This window comes from Bos mutus, chromosome 6, assembly GCF_027580195.1.
Source record: "Bos mutus isolate GX-2022 chromosome 6, NWIPB_WYAK_1.1, whole genome shotgun sequence".
NCBI classification, from domain to species: domain Eukaryota; kingdom Metazoa; phylum Chordata; class Mammalia; order Artiodactyla; family Bovidae; genus Bos; species Bos mutus.
Window position 1 is genome coordinate 95,392,323 of NC_091622.1, and position 16,895 is coordinate 95,409,217.

The 16,895-nt window shown below is 37.2% G+C and overlaps 1 protein-coding gene across 1 annotated transcript in view; it reads left to right on the forward strand.

Annotated features, from left to right (window-relative positions):
- CFAP299 (cilia and flagella associated protein 299) overlaps positions 1-16,895 on the forward strand; it is a 719,586-nt gene that overhangs the window by 674,759 nt on the left and 27,932 nt on the right. Inside the window, exon 5 of the mRNA XM_070372982.1 lies at positions 15,871-16,000. Within this exon, the coding sequence (XP_070229083.1) occupies positions 15,871-16,000 (130 nt within the window). The remainder of the gene's footprint in view (positions 1-15,870; positions 16,001-16,895) is intronic.

Consider the following 16,895-nt stretch of genomic DNA (forward strand, 5'->3'; position numbering starts at 1 on the left):
AAATAAAACTTCCATATGATCTAATAATTCCACTGATGGGTATGGATATAAAAAAAATAATGAAAACACTAATTCAAAAAGCTACTTCCACCCCAGTGTTCATAGCAGCACTATTTACAGTGGCCAAGATTTGGGAGCAACTCAAGTGCCCATCAAGAGATGAATGGATAAAGAAGAGTCAATATATATATATATACAACAGAATATTATCAGCCCCCAAAAGAATGAAATAAATGATGTCATTTTCAGCAACATGATGGAACTAGAGGCTATTATGCTTAGTGGAGTAAGTTAGACCTAGAAATGTGAGATCTAAAGAATAAAACAAAATACATTAAACAAATGTATTTAACAAAACAGAAATAGAGTCATAAACATAGAAAACAAACATATTTACCAAAGAAGAGAGGGAGAGAAGAAGGAACAAAATAAGAATATAGGATTAACACAGATACAAATGACTATACATAAATTAAACAACAAGGATTTACAGTATAGCACAGGGAATTATATCCAATATCTTGAAATGACCTATAAATAAATGCCCTGCCTAACACATCATTATTCTGGACATTGAACAACAGTATAAAGGTTCTTGGTAAATGACAAAGCACTACATCAATGCAAAATAACATTATTGACAGTTGTTTCAATAATAATATCAGAAAGAGAATGAAATTAAGGTAGGGGTCTCTGTGACACCCAACCCATACATGCACCCTTCCCTCGGGTTTCTGCCTAAGCAAAGTACTTCCTCTTCAGCTTCTTCATGAGGAATGGCCGGATAGCCTAATTACTCTAGGGCTAGATAGTGCCATTCTCTCTTGACCTTGAGATTCTCACTCTGTGATTTGGAACTGAGAGGTATTCCAGGATGTTTCTAATATTTGCTCCCTTTGAAAAATCAGAAAGGGCTGTGTGTAACTCTCTTTCCTTACTCTGGGGAGGTATGGTAATGAGTAGATCTGTTATTATCACCTACTCCTTTCCTATTACCTGCGGTAGCAATGAAACATTCCAGAGACCTTGCCAGAAGGCTGGGATCCACGGTGAGGAGGCCAGCATGGGAGTATGGAAGCAGATTTGGAATACTTCCTCTGAATCTTTCTATAAGAGGGATTCCTCTGATCAAGGGTTACATTGTTCTTTACCCTAGGGGACTTATCACAAATATTCAAGTATACCATATATTATAACATTTACCTTACCCTTAACACCTTCCATAACCAGTCCATATACTTGACATTGCACTTTGGATTTAGAGCAGGTAACATGGTGAACATGCCAGACAGGTGCCCATCTGTCTTCTGACTCAGTGACCTTCTGGCAATGAACACTCCCTATTATCCACATGCCTTCAAGGGAGAGGAGAGCCAACTTTGCCAGTTCTCCTTGCTTCCTTTGCTCTCCCTGAAGGAAAGGCACACCCAAAGTTCTCCACATTTTGGTGGGAGACCAGTCCATATTTGATTCTCAATCCACAGCAATTTATTTTCTGCCTCATTAGTATGAAACTACTGAGAATCTCTTGTAAAGGTTAACACTAATTGATATATACTCATTTTTCAGGCTCCCCAGGTGGCACTAATGGTAAAGAATCCTCCTGCCAATGCAGGAGACCTGAGAGACACAGGTTTGACCCTTGGGTTGGGAAGATCTCCTGGAAAAGGGAAAGGCAACCCATTCTAGTATTTTTTGCTGGCAGAATCCCACGGACAGAGGAGCCCGCAAGAGTCGAATATGACAACATACAAAGTTTTCAGTTCTTGTCTAACATTTAATGTCCTTTCTACCTAGAATACTTGGCCCTGTTTCTTTCCATCAAGAAAATCTCATTAGGAACATATCTTACCAAGATACATATTCTTTTTTGACAGAACAGTCCAAAAATACCTTACACAAATACCTATTGTATCATTTCTCAGGCTGTATTATAATCCTTTTTTATTTTTGATGTGTTGAATTGAATTGAATGACACTTCTGACTACCTGTCACTAGGGCACTTAATATTTTCAATTATTTTAATAGTTGCAATAGATTGGTCAACAGTTATCTATATTTTCCTAACTGGAATATGCATTCATTAAATAGCTGATTGAGTTAGAGATACATTGTATAGCTATGAATAGGAGCCAAGTTAACTAACTTTTGAAAACACTAAACTTTAGGTTTCATATCCTTACCAACCAAAATCACTGATCAAACCTATATTTTTACAGGGAATATGATATTTCATGAAATTAGTTTGTTATAGAATGTTTTACTGCTTTGATATTATTTGAAAAATAGAAAAACAACAGGAGTGTTTATTATTCTAGATTAAATTTCATGTCTCTTTACCACAATTGCAATTTCATATAATTTTTCCACATCAATAAAATAAAAAGGATCAACCATAAGAAAACATGTTTTAGCATTTTTTAAACATCTTTATCATAGTTTTGGCAAATCTATGGTAAACCTTTGGAAACAGTTTAGACAAACATTGGATAAATCAGCTCTAAAACAGCAGCATTTAAATGGTCTGTAGGTGTGGTGACCACACACCTCAGTTTTCCTGGCATTGTCTGAGCTTACTCTTATTGTCTTGGCACAATTGTCAGCAGCTTCTTTTTTTCTCAGTAAGATCCTAGTTTGGACAGTAGAACTGTAGCCATCCTACTTACAGACTGTCTACACAGGGATTAAAAAGGAGACAATAATTTTTAATGCCTAAATGTCCCCATGACTCAGATAAAACCCCCTGAATTTTCATTTTTCAATAAAATCTTTTGATTTCACAAAAACTGTTTTTGTAAGTTTTTAAGTTTATTTCTGTTTTTACAGATTTCCTTTAAATATGATTATCTCTCCTCCTAAAAATTGTCTTATAAATATTCTTTATTTTTCTCTCAAATGAAATGTGTTTTAACTTTATAAGCATATTCAAGTATTAGGTACTATAAATGCCTACTGGTCCAACTCTTTAAAACCCAGGAAGATTCCATTATTAATGGAGATTGAAATAAAAACTCCCTCCTATTCATTATGAACTGTTGGTTATACTCATAGGGAAAATCTCTTAGGAGCTAATAGGTTCTCTTTCAGTAATGTGTTCTCTGTGATGTCAAATTTCCTGTTCATATGATAATGATCTTTTCTTTTTCCCCCTATGCTTTAGGTAGTGGAGACTACAATTGTTACAGTCATTATTTTTGTTCTGGATTCACCCTTAAGATGTTGGCTTGCCTTAAATGTATTTTTATGTGCAAAATTTTCTAATCTTTGACAGCATTGTCCGTTATGCTTCCATAGTTTCCCTAAATATGCCACTTGAAGGAAGATATTGAACAAAATTAGGACAAAGCATTTTGGGGACAATGGCTTTGAACTTTACTCCCCCTGGTGGTCCAAAGCCCTGTTTCCCTGTGATGTAATAAAAATATTTTTTTCTGATACTATGAGTCATCATGTAAAATAGATGACAAACAGGTCATTGTTTCCAAAAATATGCATAAGGACCCATTGTCACTTAATGAAAAAATTTTATACATATTCATCTCAACTCATTATTCTAACTTATTTATATAAGTTGTATATAAGTAAGCTCTTATATAATAAAATGCCCAATTACTAGGATGTTTATCATGGGGAGCAAATGGTAATTTGTTCTGTTACTCCAAAACCTTAATCAATTTCACACAAATCATCCTTTTATGTCCTTCACCTTTCATACAGTATGTTTGAACTTTTCTACAAGTATGTTCTAGATCTGAACATTTACACATAAATTAAAATAACATGCAATAATTCACTGAATCAAAGGAGGCTTTCATAATAATAGACTATTTCCATTGGGAAGAGCCTTTGCAATATATAGGTCAACCTCTAAATTTTAGATAGAGAAAATTTAAACAATCGCTTCAGAGTTCAGATTTAAGTCCCAGATCAATGTTCTAGGTGAATTCTCTTAATTACCTTTTAAAATAATTTTCTTGCTATTTCTTTGTTTTAGTTCTGTAGTAATTGAAAATAATATAATCAATTGAATGATGAATGATAATAAATATTGGCACTGTATCATTAATTTAGTTTATGAATATTTATTGAGTGCTACTTGTTGATAGAAACAGTGTAGCAAGTGTAGAATAAACAGGGTTGGAAGATGGGAAAGAAAAAATTACTTTTTGATATGTTGACACTGGGGCTCCCTGGTGGCTCAGACTATAAAGAATTTGCCTGCAATGAAGGAGACCCAGGTTCAATCCCTGGGTTGGGAAGATCCCCTGGAGAAGGAAATGGCTACCCAGTCCAGTATTCTTGTCTGGAAAATTCCATGGACAGAGGAGCCTGGTGGGCTACAGTCCATGGGGTCGCAAATAGTCATACACGACTGAGCAAGTAACACTTCATGCTGTGATTGAGATGCTTGTGGTTTGTCCCAGTAAATACAGTTGAATAGGTGATGTAGATCAGCAATTCAGGGAGAGAACTGAGATGGAACATGGTTTGGAGTAAGCTGGCACAGAGAAGATAGACTTCATTATATGCATTAGGAGAATATGAGTTTGAGGAAGTTTTAAAATCTCTTTTCTCCTTTTTATTTCTCTTTTTTTATTCCTCTTCTTTCTGTTTTTTTTTTAATTTTATTTTATTTTTAAACTTTACATAATTGTATTAGTTTTGCCAAATATCAAAATGAATCCACCACAGGTATACACGTGCTCCCCATCCTGAACCCTCCTCCCTCCTCCTTCCCCACACCATCCCTCTGGGTCGTCCCAGTGCACCAGCCCCAAGCATCCAGTATCGTGCATCAAACCTGGACTGGCATCTCGTTTCATACATGATATTTTACATGTTTCAATGCCATTCTCCCAAATCTTCCCACCCTCTCCCTCTCCCACAGAGTCCATAAGACTGTTCTATACATCAGTGTCTCTTTTGCTGTCTCGTACACAGGGTTATTGTTACCATCTTTCTAAATTCCATATATATGCGTTAGTATACTGTATTGGTGTTTTTCCTTCTGGCTTACTTCACTCTGTATAATAGGCTCCAGTTTCATCCACCTCATTAGAACTGATTCAAATGTATTCTTTTTAATGGCTGAGTAATACTCCATTGTGTATATGTACCACAGTTTTCTTATCCATTCATCTGCTGATGGACATCTAGGTTGCTTCCATGTCTTGGCTATTATAAACAGTGCTGCGATGAACATTGGGGTACACGTGTCTCTTTCCCTTCTGGTTTCCTCAGTGTGTATGCCCAGCAGTGGGGTTGCTGGATCATAAGGCAGTTCTATTTCCAGTTTTTAAGGAATCTCCACACTGTTCTCCATAGTGGCTGTACTAGTTTGCATTCCACCAACAGTGTAAGAGGGTTCCCTTTTCTCCACACCCTCTCCAGCATTTATTATTTGTAGACTTTTGGATCGCAGCCATTCTGACTGGTGTGAAATGGTACCTCATAGTGGTTTTGATTTGCATTTCTCTGATAATGAGTGATGTTGAGCATCTTTTCATGTGTTTGTTAGCCATCTGTATGTCTTCTTTGGAGAAATGTCTATTTAGTTCTTTGGCCCATTTTTTGATTGGGTCGTTTATTTTTCTGGAGTTGAGCTGTAGGAGTTGCTTGTATATTTTTGAGATTAGTTGTTTGTCAGTTGCTTCATTTGCTATTATTTTCTCCCATTCTGAAGGCTGTCTTTTCACCTTGCTGATAGTTTCCTTTGATGTGCAGAAGCTTTTAAGGTTAATTAGGTCCCATTTGTTTATTTTTGCTTTTATTTCCAATATTCTGGGAGGTGGGTCATAGAGGATCCTGCTGTGATGTATGTTGGACAGTGTTTTGCCTATGTTCTCCTCTAGGAGTTTTATAGTTTCTGGTCTTACGTTTAGATCTTTAATCCATTTTGAGTTTATTTTTGTGTATGGTGTTAGAAAGTGATCTAGTTTCATTCTTTTACAAGTGGTTGACCAGATTTCCCATCACCACTTGTTAAAGAGATTGTCTTTAATCCATTGTATATTCTTGCCTCCTTTGTCAAAGATAAGGTGTCCATATGTGCGTGGATTTATCTCTGGGCTTTCTATTATGTTCCATTGATCTATATTTCTGTCTTTGTGCCAGTACCATACTGTCTTGATAACTGTGGCTTTGTAGTAGAGCCTGAAGTCAGGTAGGTTGATTCCTCCAGTTCCATTCTTCTTTCTCAACATTGCTTTGGCTATTCGAAGTTTTTTGTATTTCCATACAAATTGTGAAATTATTTGTTCTAGCTCTGTGAAGAATACTGTTGGTAGCTTGATAGGGATTGCATTGAATCTATAAATTGCTTTGGGTAGTATACTCATTTTCACTATATTTACTTTCTGTTTTTTACTTCTTTCTCTCTGCCTCTTTATGTCTGTCTTTCTTTTCCTTGTTTAGCTGAAATTTATATGTGTGTTAGTTTTGAGAAAAATTGTATAGGGAGATGAGTTTGATTATATTAGAGAAATGTTGAGTAACTATTGAAGTAACAAAGAAGACAATAAGGAATGGAATTCAGAAAACAAATAGAGATTTTTTTTTTATCTTGAAAAAGAAGAGAGGCATTCATTCTGAGCTGAAGGGAGGTTAGAGAACACTGTCAATATGAATAAATTTGCAAGTGAAGGGATAGGATCTTGATCATGTTCCCATTTAGTGTCCTTTTTTATTAATAAACTAAGAAGTAAGGTCATTTTCGGATAGTAAAGAAGGAGGTGGAGGAATAGGATGCATGAATAACATAATGAAAGATAGAGAAAGAGAACTAGAATATGTAAAAAGTTACTCTGTAGGATCCAGAATTGGGGGTTAGAATTTGAAATTTAGAATTACATCTATGGTACAGTCTGTTGTTTACAGCAAGAATTGTCAGAAGACTATATGTAGGAACAGAGAAGGCAAACATTTGAACTGACCGAGAGCTGGTATTTATAAATATCAAGAGAGTCTATTGAGCTAGACAGTTGTGATTATTGGCAAGTGTCTCAAGAAGGACAGAAGTCAAGAAATTAGTTGTTACAAATGAGAATTAAAAAGGGTGATCTGGGGAACCCAAGGCCTCAATAAGTGCAAAACAGTACTGTAGAAGAACTATCAAAGAATACTAATAGACAATAAAAATTCAAATAGAATTATGAGTTATAATAATATCTAGAATATCGAGTTGGATATAGATGGCTTAAAAGGAGTGGAATTAAGGTTTAAATATACATTAACACATTCTGCATTGACAATTACTTTGCCACTTTAAAGAAATCAATAAACAGCAGATTAAAAAGAATGTTTGGGTTGGTGAGATCAACAAGATAGCAGAGTAGGAAGCCCTGGACTCTTCTTTCCCTCCACAAATACACAGATTCAGTAACTATTCTCAGACAAATTCCCTTTGTAAGAAATCCAGAAACAACTGAAAGGTCCGTGTACCCCCCAGTCAAATGAAACCCAGCCTTAACAAAGCCAATAGAGATTTGAGACACCCTCTTACTGGATTACCTTTTGCCAGCTTAGCATCATACGATGCAAAAGAAACCCTCTAGCTCTCAGCTTCTCCCAAGGGAAGCAGGGATTGGTTTCTGTGCCCAAACCCCCAGCTGTTCTAAGTGGGGCTCCCCAGGGAACTAACTTCCATTTTGCCAGTCTTGGACTTCTGTTGGGTCAGGCACATTCTGTGCAACTGGAGGGAAGTGGTTACAGCATCTTGGGCTGGTAGACATCATACATCCCACTCACTGCTCATCACAGAGCAAGGGACAAAATCCACAGCTGCCTGCCTCTTCCTGGGGAGGGAAAAAGTTAGAATGGGCCAATGAATCTCTATCCAAGTTGATAGATGGTGGTCTTTTCCTGTAGAAAACCAGTTCATGAAGACTGGGAGAGGCATCTACTTTGTCTAATATGCAGGCAGCAACACATAAAGTCAAGGAAAATCAATAATCAGGCAAGAATGTTCCCCAAAAAGGAATGAAATAAACCTCCAGATACTCACCCTAAAGAAAAGTAGAAGTGTGTTAGTGTTAGTCACTCAGTTGTGTCTGACTCTTTCTGACCCCATGGACTGTAGCCCACCAGGTTTCTTTGTCCATGGAATTCTCCAGGCAAGAATACTGGAGTGGGTTGCCATTTCCTTCTCTAAAGAAAAGTAGTAATCTGATATATATACCTGAAAGAGAATTGAAAATAACTTTCAGAAAGGTGCTCACTGAGGTCAGGAACATAATGCATGAACAAAAGGAGAAATTGAACAAAGATAAATATTAAAAAGTACAAAACAAATCATGGAGCTAAAGATAATAATCAAACTTAAACAAAACCCACTAAAGTGTTTCAACATCAAACTAGATCAAGCAAAATAAAACACTGGTGAATTTAAAGACTGGCCATTATCCATTCATCTGCTGATGGACATCTAGGTTGCTTCCATTTCCTGGCTATTATAATCAGTGCTGCGATGAACACTGGGGTACACGTATCCCTTTCAATTCTGGTTTCCTCGGTGTGTATGCCCAGCAGTGGGATTGCTGGGTCATAAGGCAGTTCTATTTCCAGTTTTTAAAGGAATCTCCACACAATTTTCCATAGTGGCTGTACTAGTTTGCATTCCCACCAACAGTGTAAGAGGGTTCCCTTTTCTCCACACCCTCTCCAGCACTTATTGCTTGTAGACTTTTGGATCACAGCCATTCTGACTGGCATGAAATGGTACCTCATTGTGATTTTGATTTGCATTTCTCTGATAATAAGTGATGTTGAGCATCTTTTCATGTGTTTGTTAGCCATCTGTATGTCTTCATGTTGATGTATGGCAAAACCAATACAATACTGTAAAGTAATTAACCTCCAATTAAAATAAATAAATTTATATTAAAAAAGAAATAAAAGATTAAAAAAAAAAAGACCAGTCATTGGAAATAATTAGGTCAGACAAGCAAAAAGAAAATAATGAAGAAAAGTGAACAAAGCTTAAGTGAGTTATGGGATACTGTCAAGAAAACCAATATAAGCAGTATAGGATTCCCAGAATGAGAAGACAGAAATAAAAGACCAGAAAACTTACCCAAAAAATAATAACTGAAACTTCCAAAATCTGAAAAAGGAAATGGATATCCAAATCCAAAAAGCTTGTTGTTGTTCAGTTGCTTGGTTGTGTCCAACTCTCTGTGACCCAAGGAGTGCAGCACACCAGACTTCTCTGTTCTTCACTTTCACCTGGAGTTTGCTCAAACTCATGTCCATTGAGTCAGTGATGTCATCCAACCATCTCATCCTCTGCTCCCTTCTCCTCTTGCCCTCAATCTTTCCTAGCTTCAGGGTCTTTTCCAATGAGTTGGCTCATTGGAAAGCCAGTGAGGCCTCAGGAAGCCAGAGTATTGGAGCTTCAGCATCAGTCCTTCTAATGAATATTCAAGACTGATTTCCTATAGGATTGACTGGTTTGGTCTCCTTTCTATCCAACAGACTCTTAAAAGAGTCTTCTTTCAGCAACACAGTTAAAAGTATAAATTCTTAGGCACTTAGCCTTCTTTATGGTCCAACTCTCACATCCATACATGACTACTGGAAAAACCTTTGTTGGCAAAGTGATGTCTCTGCTTTCAACACACTGTCTAGGTGGAGTTAATAATCAATTGACATCAAATTTCACTGAAACAAGACAAGTAAGCTATAAAGCCCTGCTGCACAGCATTGTACTTATAGTCAACATAATGTACACTTAAAATTTGTAGAGAGAAGGTCTCATGTTGAGTGTTCTTAATATAATAAATTAAATTTTAAGAAAGAGTACTTGTTTTAGAGCCTATAGACTGGGTTTGAGACTGTATTCTAGTACTTGCTAGTAATATAAATTTTAAATATTTATCTTCTCTTAGCTCCAGTGTATGTGCTCAGTCATGTCTGACTCTTTGCAGCCCCATGGACTGTAGTCCACCAAGCTCCCCTGTCCATGGAATTTTTCAGGCAAGAATACTGAAGTGAGTCGCCATTTCCTACTCCAGGAGATCTTCCTGATCCAGGGGTCAAACCCACATCTCTTTCATCTCCTGCATTGGCAAGCATCTTCTTTACCACTAGAGCCACATGGGAAGCCCCTTAGCTCCAGTGCCCTCATCTATATAATAGGAATAGAAATAAACAGTATGCAGGATTCTTACTAAAATCAAATTAATCTCCATAGAAGAGATATATCATAATGCTGTTACATATTAAATATATCATTTCATATATAATTTGTTTTATGATAAAACCTTTTTATACCTCCTGCCGCTTTAGGATCCTGCTTTCTCTACTTTTCCCTCTTCACATCATGGAAACAAATTCAAGAATAGTTTATACTAAAAAAAAAACTGACCTTTAATGTTTTGTATCCTTTTCAGTGCTGTCCTAGTTTTCTTGTTTCCTTCACAACTAAATTAATAGAGGAATTTTTTATTCAATGATCTTTTCTCATCTTCTCTTAAATTCTCTATAACTGAATTTTGCTCCCACCATTTTACTGCAACTGTTTTTTCGTAATATCCTTCCAAGTGAAAATTTGAATGAACTCTTTTCATACATTATCTGAATTGTAAAGCATTTGGCACTATAATCTTTCCTAAAATACTGTTTCTTTATATATTCTCCTCTCTTCAGATTTTGCAATAAATAGCTCTCCTGGTTCTTCCTGATGCTTCAGATCACTATTTTTTTTTTTTTCTTCCAATTTTATTTTATTTTTTAAACTTTACATAATTGTATTAGTTTTGCCAAATATCAAAATGAATCTGCCACAGGTATACATGTGTTCCCCATCCCGAACCCCCCTCCCTCCAACCTCCCCACACCATCCCTCCGGGCCGTCCCAGTGCACCAGCCCCAAGCATCCAGCATCATGTATCGAACCTGGACTGGCAACTCGCTTCCCACACGATACTTTACATGTTTCACTGCCATTCTCCCGAATCTTCCCACCCTCTCCCTCCCCCACAGAGTCCATAAGACTGTTCTATACATCAGTGTCTCTTTTGCTGTCTCGTACACCGGGTTATTGTTACCATCTTTCTAAATTCCATATATGTGCGTTAGTATACTGTATTTATGTTTTTCCTTCTGGCTTACTTCACTCTGTATAATAGGCTCCAGTTTCATCCACCTCATTAGAACTGATTCAAATGTATTCTTTTTAATGGCTGAGTAATACTCCATTGTGTATATGTACCACAGTTTTCTTATCCATTCATCTGCTGATGGACATCTAGGTTGCTTCCATGTCTTGGCTATTATAAACAGTGCTGCGATGAACATTGGGGTACACGTGTCTCTTTCCCTTCTGGTTTCCTCAGTGTGTATGCCCAGCAGTGGGGTTGCTGGATCATAAGGCAGTTCTATTTCCAGTTTTTAAGGAATCTCCACACTGTTCTCCATAGTGGCTGTACTAGTTTGCATTCCCACCAACAGTGTAAGAGGGTTCCCTTTTCTCCACACCCTCTCCAGCATTTATTATTTGTAGACTTTTGGATCGCAGCCATTCTGACTGGTGTGAAATGGTACCTCATAGTGGTTTTGATTTGCATTTCTCTGATAATGAGTGATGTTGAGCATCTTTTCATGTGTTTGTTAGCCATCTGTATGTCTTCTTTGGAGAAATGTCTATTTAGTTCTTTGGCCCATTTTTTGATTGGGTCGTTTATTTTTCTGGAGTTGAGCTGTAGGAGTTGCTTGTATATTTTTGAGATTAGTTGTTTGTCGGTTGCTTCATTTGCTATTATTTTATCCCATTCTGAAGGCTGTCTTTTCACCTTGCTAATAGTTTCCTTTGATGTGCAGAAGCTTTTCAGGTTACTGATTCCTCTTCTTTTCCTATAAAATTGACATTCCCAGGTTTCACTCTTTTAAAATTTTTTTAAATTTTTATTAAAGTTTTTTTTATGTGAACCATTTTTAACATGTTTATTGAATATGTTACACTATTGCTTCTGTTTTATGTTTTGGTTTTTTGTCTGCAAGGCACATGTCATCTTAGTTCCCCAATCTGGGATCAAACCCTCACCCCCTGCATTGGAAGGTGAAGTCTTCACCACTGAACCACCAGGGAAGTCTCCCAGATTTCATTCTTATTCACATTATCTCCTTCATCTATCTCAGTCACCTATTGGAATTTAAATACTGCTGGTAGTGCTGGTACTCCATCTAAGCATGCTCAGCCACTCAGTCATGTCCAGCTCTTTGAGACCCCACAGACTGTAGCCTGCCAGGCTCCTCCATCCATAGGATTGTCCCAGCAAGAATACTGGAGTGGGTTGCCATTTCCTCCTCCAGGGGATTTTCCCAACTCAGAGACAGAACCCACATCTCCTGCATTGCAGGCAGATTCTTTCCACTGAGCTACTGGGGAAGCCCCTTCTCCATCTAAGAAAACTCTAAATTTAGAAATTTATCCATTACCTATTTATTCTGTTAATATACATTTAGTATCTGCCATGTGTCAGGCATGGGCTGTAAAAAGGAATTGGAAATATGGCAGTAAACAGCACAAACCAAGACCTTTGGTTTGGTTTCATTTTCTTGGATATTTCCTGAGGATTTCAAGTTGAACACATCTAAAACTGAAATAATCCCCTTCTAACTCCTGCAATCTGTTCCCTACCTTGTGTTTTATTTCCTAGTAAACATTAATAATTCTATCCACTTAGGTATTCAAATCAGAAATCTGAGAGTAATCTAGACTCTTATCTTGTTGACATTTTTCTCATAACCATTAAATCCATTTTTCAGTATGTTATTAAATCCAGTTCCTCATTTTCATCCACAGACACACTTCACGATCACCTGGTCTCTGTATGTATAAAATGGGATAGCTTTATGCCTACTTCATGGGGTTGACAATAAGATTAATGATATAATAGATTCCTTAGTCTCAAGACATTACCCAGTACATGGTGCTTATTTATTGTTAGTTATCATTATTAAATATTAATAATTATTAGCTATTAGAATTGGCTGAATAGGAGAACAAAAAGTATTGACCAAAAATCCAAGTCACTTCATCAAAAGTACCATGTGCTAGACAAATTGACTTTCTTACATAAAAAGTGTATATATATACATATTAATATATATTCAAAAAATCTGCCTGAACTTCAATGAGGCTTTTCATTTGAAGTCTGAGCAACAAGATAGGAATGTGTGATACAAACCATGCCCCTCAGAGTATAACTATGACTCAAGCATTTTACTGAGATTGTCTCTATCTATATATCTCAGAAATACACACACATAAAGTTGAGAATCACACCCATGCCCCTTATTCCAGTTTGTCGGTCTCGTAACTGAACACCCAGGAGGATGGAGGTCAATTTATCTTCCTTATTATGAATTAAACCGAATTGAGGAACCCAGTTTGAGTGTGAAGTCAAATTGTCTTGTAATTCCTTTTCTACTGGATTAAATTCACCACCAATACTATTGGCGACTCTCCTATCATCAACCTATTGAGCATTGAGCCTGCCAAAACCTGGCTAAAGTGAGGACCTAGAAAGCATGAATGTTCAGCTCGGGCCCTCAATTCGTTAATCAGATAGTCATTCCTGCTCTCTTGGGAAGGGTTGAGAAAACACAGAGGTGGTTGAAAAACTTCTTTTTCTAACTCTAAGCCTCAGAAAAGGCAGATGTTATTATGTCTTGACCATAGAAGAAGAGGGGATGATAGAGACTAGTTCTCACTCATATGCACCCCTGAAGATATATGATCTATACAATCAGTTTTTGAATATTAAAATATTTGAAGGTAAACATATCACATTTTCAGGTAATAGCAAAATGTTGATGCCTCAGAAAACAATGTAATTCAGGGTGACTTTAATCAGTGAAATCTACTCTTTCAAAATGAAGAAGAGCAGTGATAGAAGGCAAAACAACCCAGAAATAGGATAAGGGGGAAATGATTATAAAAATCTACTGCTGACTCCAAAAATCCTGAGTCTGCCGTTGGATCCTCAAGACAATGTCTTCCTGTTCTGGGCTCACTCCTATGCTGCATTCCACAATCGGTCTAACTGCTGGGTCTGCGGAACGCTCCCCTCTTCGTCAGTGGAAGGCTTCCCGTGGTAGACATCCCCACTTCAAGGAAAAGACTTTCTCCAAGTCTGTGAATACCTTCGACAACAATCACATGCAATGCCTCTTCTTCATCTGATGACATCTACCAACCCTAAAATGGACTGGTGCAACACTTTGTACTTCAACTATGGACATAATGTGACTTTTAATTTCGATTTTAACTTGTTTTAATGACTATGTTGCCTGCTTCTGTAGTTGTATAACTGGATTTGTTTCTAGCCGCATGAAAGCTTTTAAGTTACAAATGGTTGCTCAAACTCCTGCTACTGCTGTAGCTTCCTCCAACAACTATTTGGGGCCCCTGGATCAGATATCCTCAATATGAGGATTAGGAGAATATGTTGCCTCACCAATTTAGGGACAAAGCCCCTTGTCAGCTCGGAAGCAGTTATGGAACGAGAATGAGGCCCCTTTTCCCTAGGCAACATAATTCTTCTAAAAGAAAAGGGGGGAATAAGAGAGTCAGTTCCTAGGCAGGTTGATAGGGAGTCTAGGGGTCCCCAAGGAGAGAGGGGTCTGGAATTCTCAAGGAGGAAGAAAAGACAAACTTTTTTTCTTTCTCCACATTCCTTAGGATTATATAACAATAATGTATCCTGCCTAAGGACAGTCTTTGGATTCAACCTTCTGTTCTCTTAAAATGTAAATTATGGGAGTAGGTCTGATGAGGTCTTTACAACCTCCAGACATTCTTTGGATTATATAACCTCATTGTTAACACTAGCAAGCGGGTATTCTTTCTGCCCCCTTCTGATGCCTATGTCAGAAGCTTTCTCTATCTCCTTTATACTTTAATAAAACTGTATTACACACACACACACAAAAAATAAATAAATAAATATTAAAAATATTTGAGATGCATACTGGGCTGTGAGCTATACATGTCTTATCTTGACAGCTGTCATTTTAAAAGCAAACATAATATTAGAAATGTGTTAACGGGAATAAGATATGTAAAAATAAGTATGTTGAGGATGCTTCTAACACATAACAGCATTATATTTGTATTGACAAATAGATATAAAATAAGACATGGAAAAAATACAAAGTTTCCATAGAAGATCATCCAAAGAAAGAGTTGAACAGGCAATGCTGAGTGGAAGAAAGAGTATGTGTGTGCTCTGAAACACACAGATCTGGGTTGAAATATTAGATTTAGAATGTTAACTATACTAGTTGAACTCCTCTGATATCTGTCTTGTCTGCGAAGTAAGAGCAGTTTCATATGGATGTTGTTGTAGAATACATCACATCATGCCTGGCCTGTGGTCACCTCTCAAACACAAGTAGTTTTCTTACTGCCTGGGAAACGTATCATTGAAAAATAGAGCCTTAAAGAAACAAATTAATTGGTTTTGAATGAAAAGTGGTGACTTAGCCTACTTTTCCTTCCAGTAAACAGTCTCTTATTTAATACTCTGAATACTCAATAACCTGAAGAGTCTGAGCTAGAAGAAATAGCCTTAAATTACATCAATTTTCTTCTTCCTGGGAATATAATCCTGGAATAGGCCCTAGATCTTAGAGTGTCCAAACCAGGAAATCATGCAAAATAGTCATAAATATGTATCTAAACAATTAAGAACCCAGTCTAATCTTTTCTGCAAGAATTTTAATCATACCTGTGGTCTGCATGGTTCTACAGACTATGATCTTATCCATTTATCTTGAAGCTGACCTGCCTCAAATATTGTCTGGAATATATTTGTCCATTTATTTCATTATGCGTATTAATTCCTAATAAATATTTATTTTTATAGTTTTTACAACTGGGACAGTCATATTGCTGTTTGGAATTCAACTCCCAACTACCAAGTGATTGCCGATAATCCAGAAGGCTTACTTTTCAAATACAAAAGAGACAGAAAAATTCTCAATGTGGACCCTAAGGTACATCTGCTTTTACATTTATGAATCTCATCATATTTATTGTATCTTTACTATCACTCAAAAATTATTAAATAATTGACCTTAAGTTTTTTTTTTAATTTATAAATGAAAAGCTATGTGGAAACAAGCGTCTACTATCCTTAAAGAAAGAAAAAAACTTCAAAACTTAATAAATCAACAGGGAAGAATTTGGGGGGAATTTAAATGGAACTCACATATGGGAACACTCCTCTTTGCCTGGCAGCAGACTTAGGTCAGAGAACCAGTAGACTTCACATCCATTTTTCGCTCTGATTCTGTGGAGTCTAGTCACAGAATTTGGTGATGAGTCATTTACAGAAGAGAGGCTCTCATCTCACATACATACCCAGAATTCTAATATCCCTTTTTTATATGTGACTAACACTGAAGGCATTGGCACTCCAGTGCTCTTGCCTGGCAAATCCCATGGACGGAGGAGCCTGGTAGGCTACGGTTATTGGGGTCGCTAGGAGTCGGACATGACTGAGCGACTTCACTTTCACTTTTCACTTTCATGCATTGGAGAAGGAAATGGCAACCCACTCCAGTGTTCTTGCCTGGAGAATCCCAGGGACACGGGAGCCTGGTGGGCTGCCATCTCTGGGGTCGCACAGAGTCGGACATGACTGAAGCAACTTAGCAGCAGCAGCAGCAGCAACACTGAAAACAATATTGTCTTCAATGCATTTATGAGTGTTCACTTATGAATAGCAGAGAAGTATATGTGCACACCTTGTCTCTGATAGTGCCTCTTTACTCATATGTGGGTGTCAGAAAGTGAAAATGAAAGTTGCTCAGTCGTGTCTGACTCTTTGCCACCCCATGGACTGTAGCCCGCCAGGCTCCTCTGTCCATAGGATTCTCCAGGCAAGGA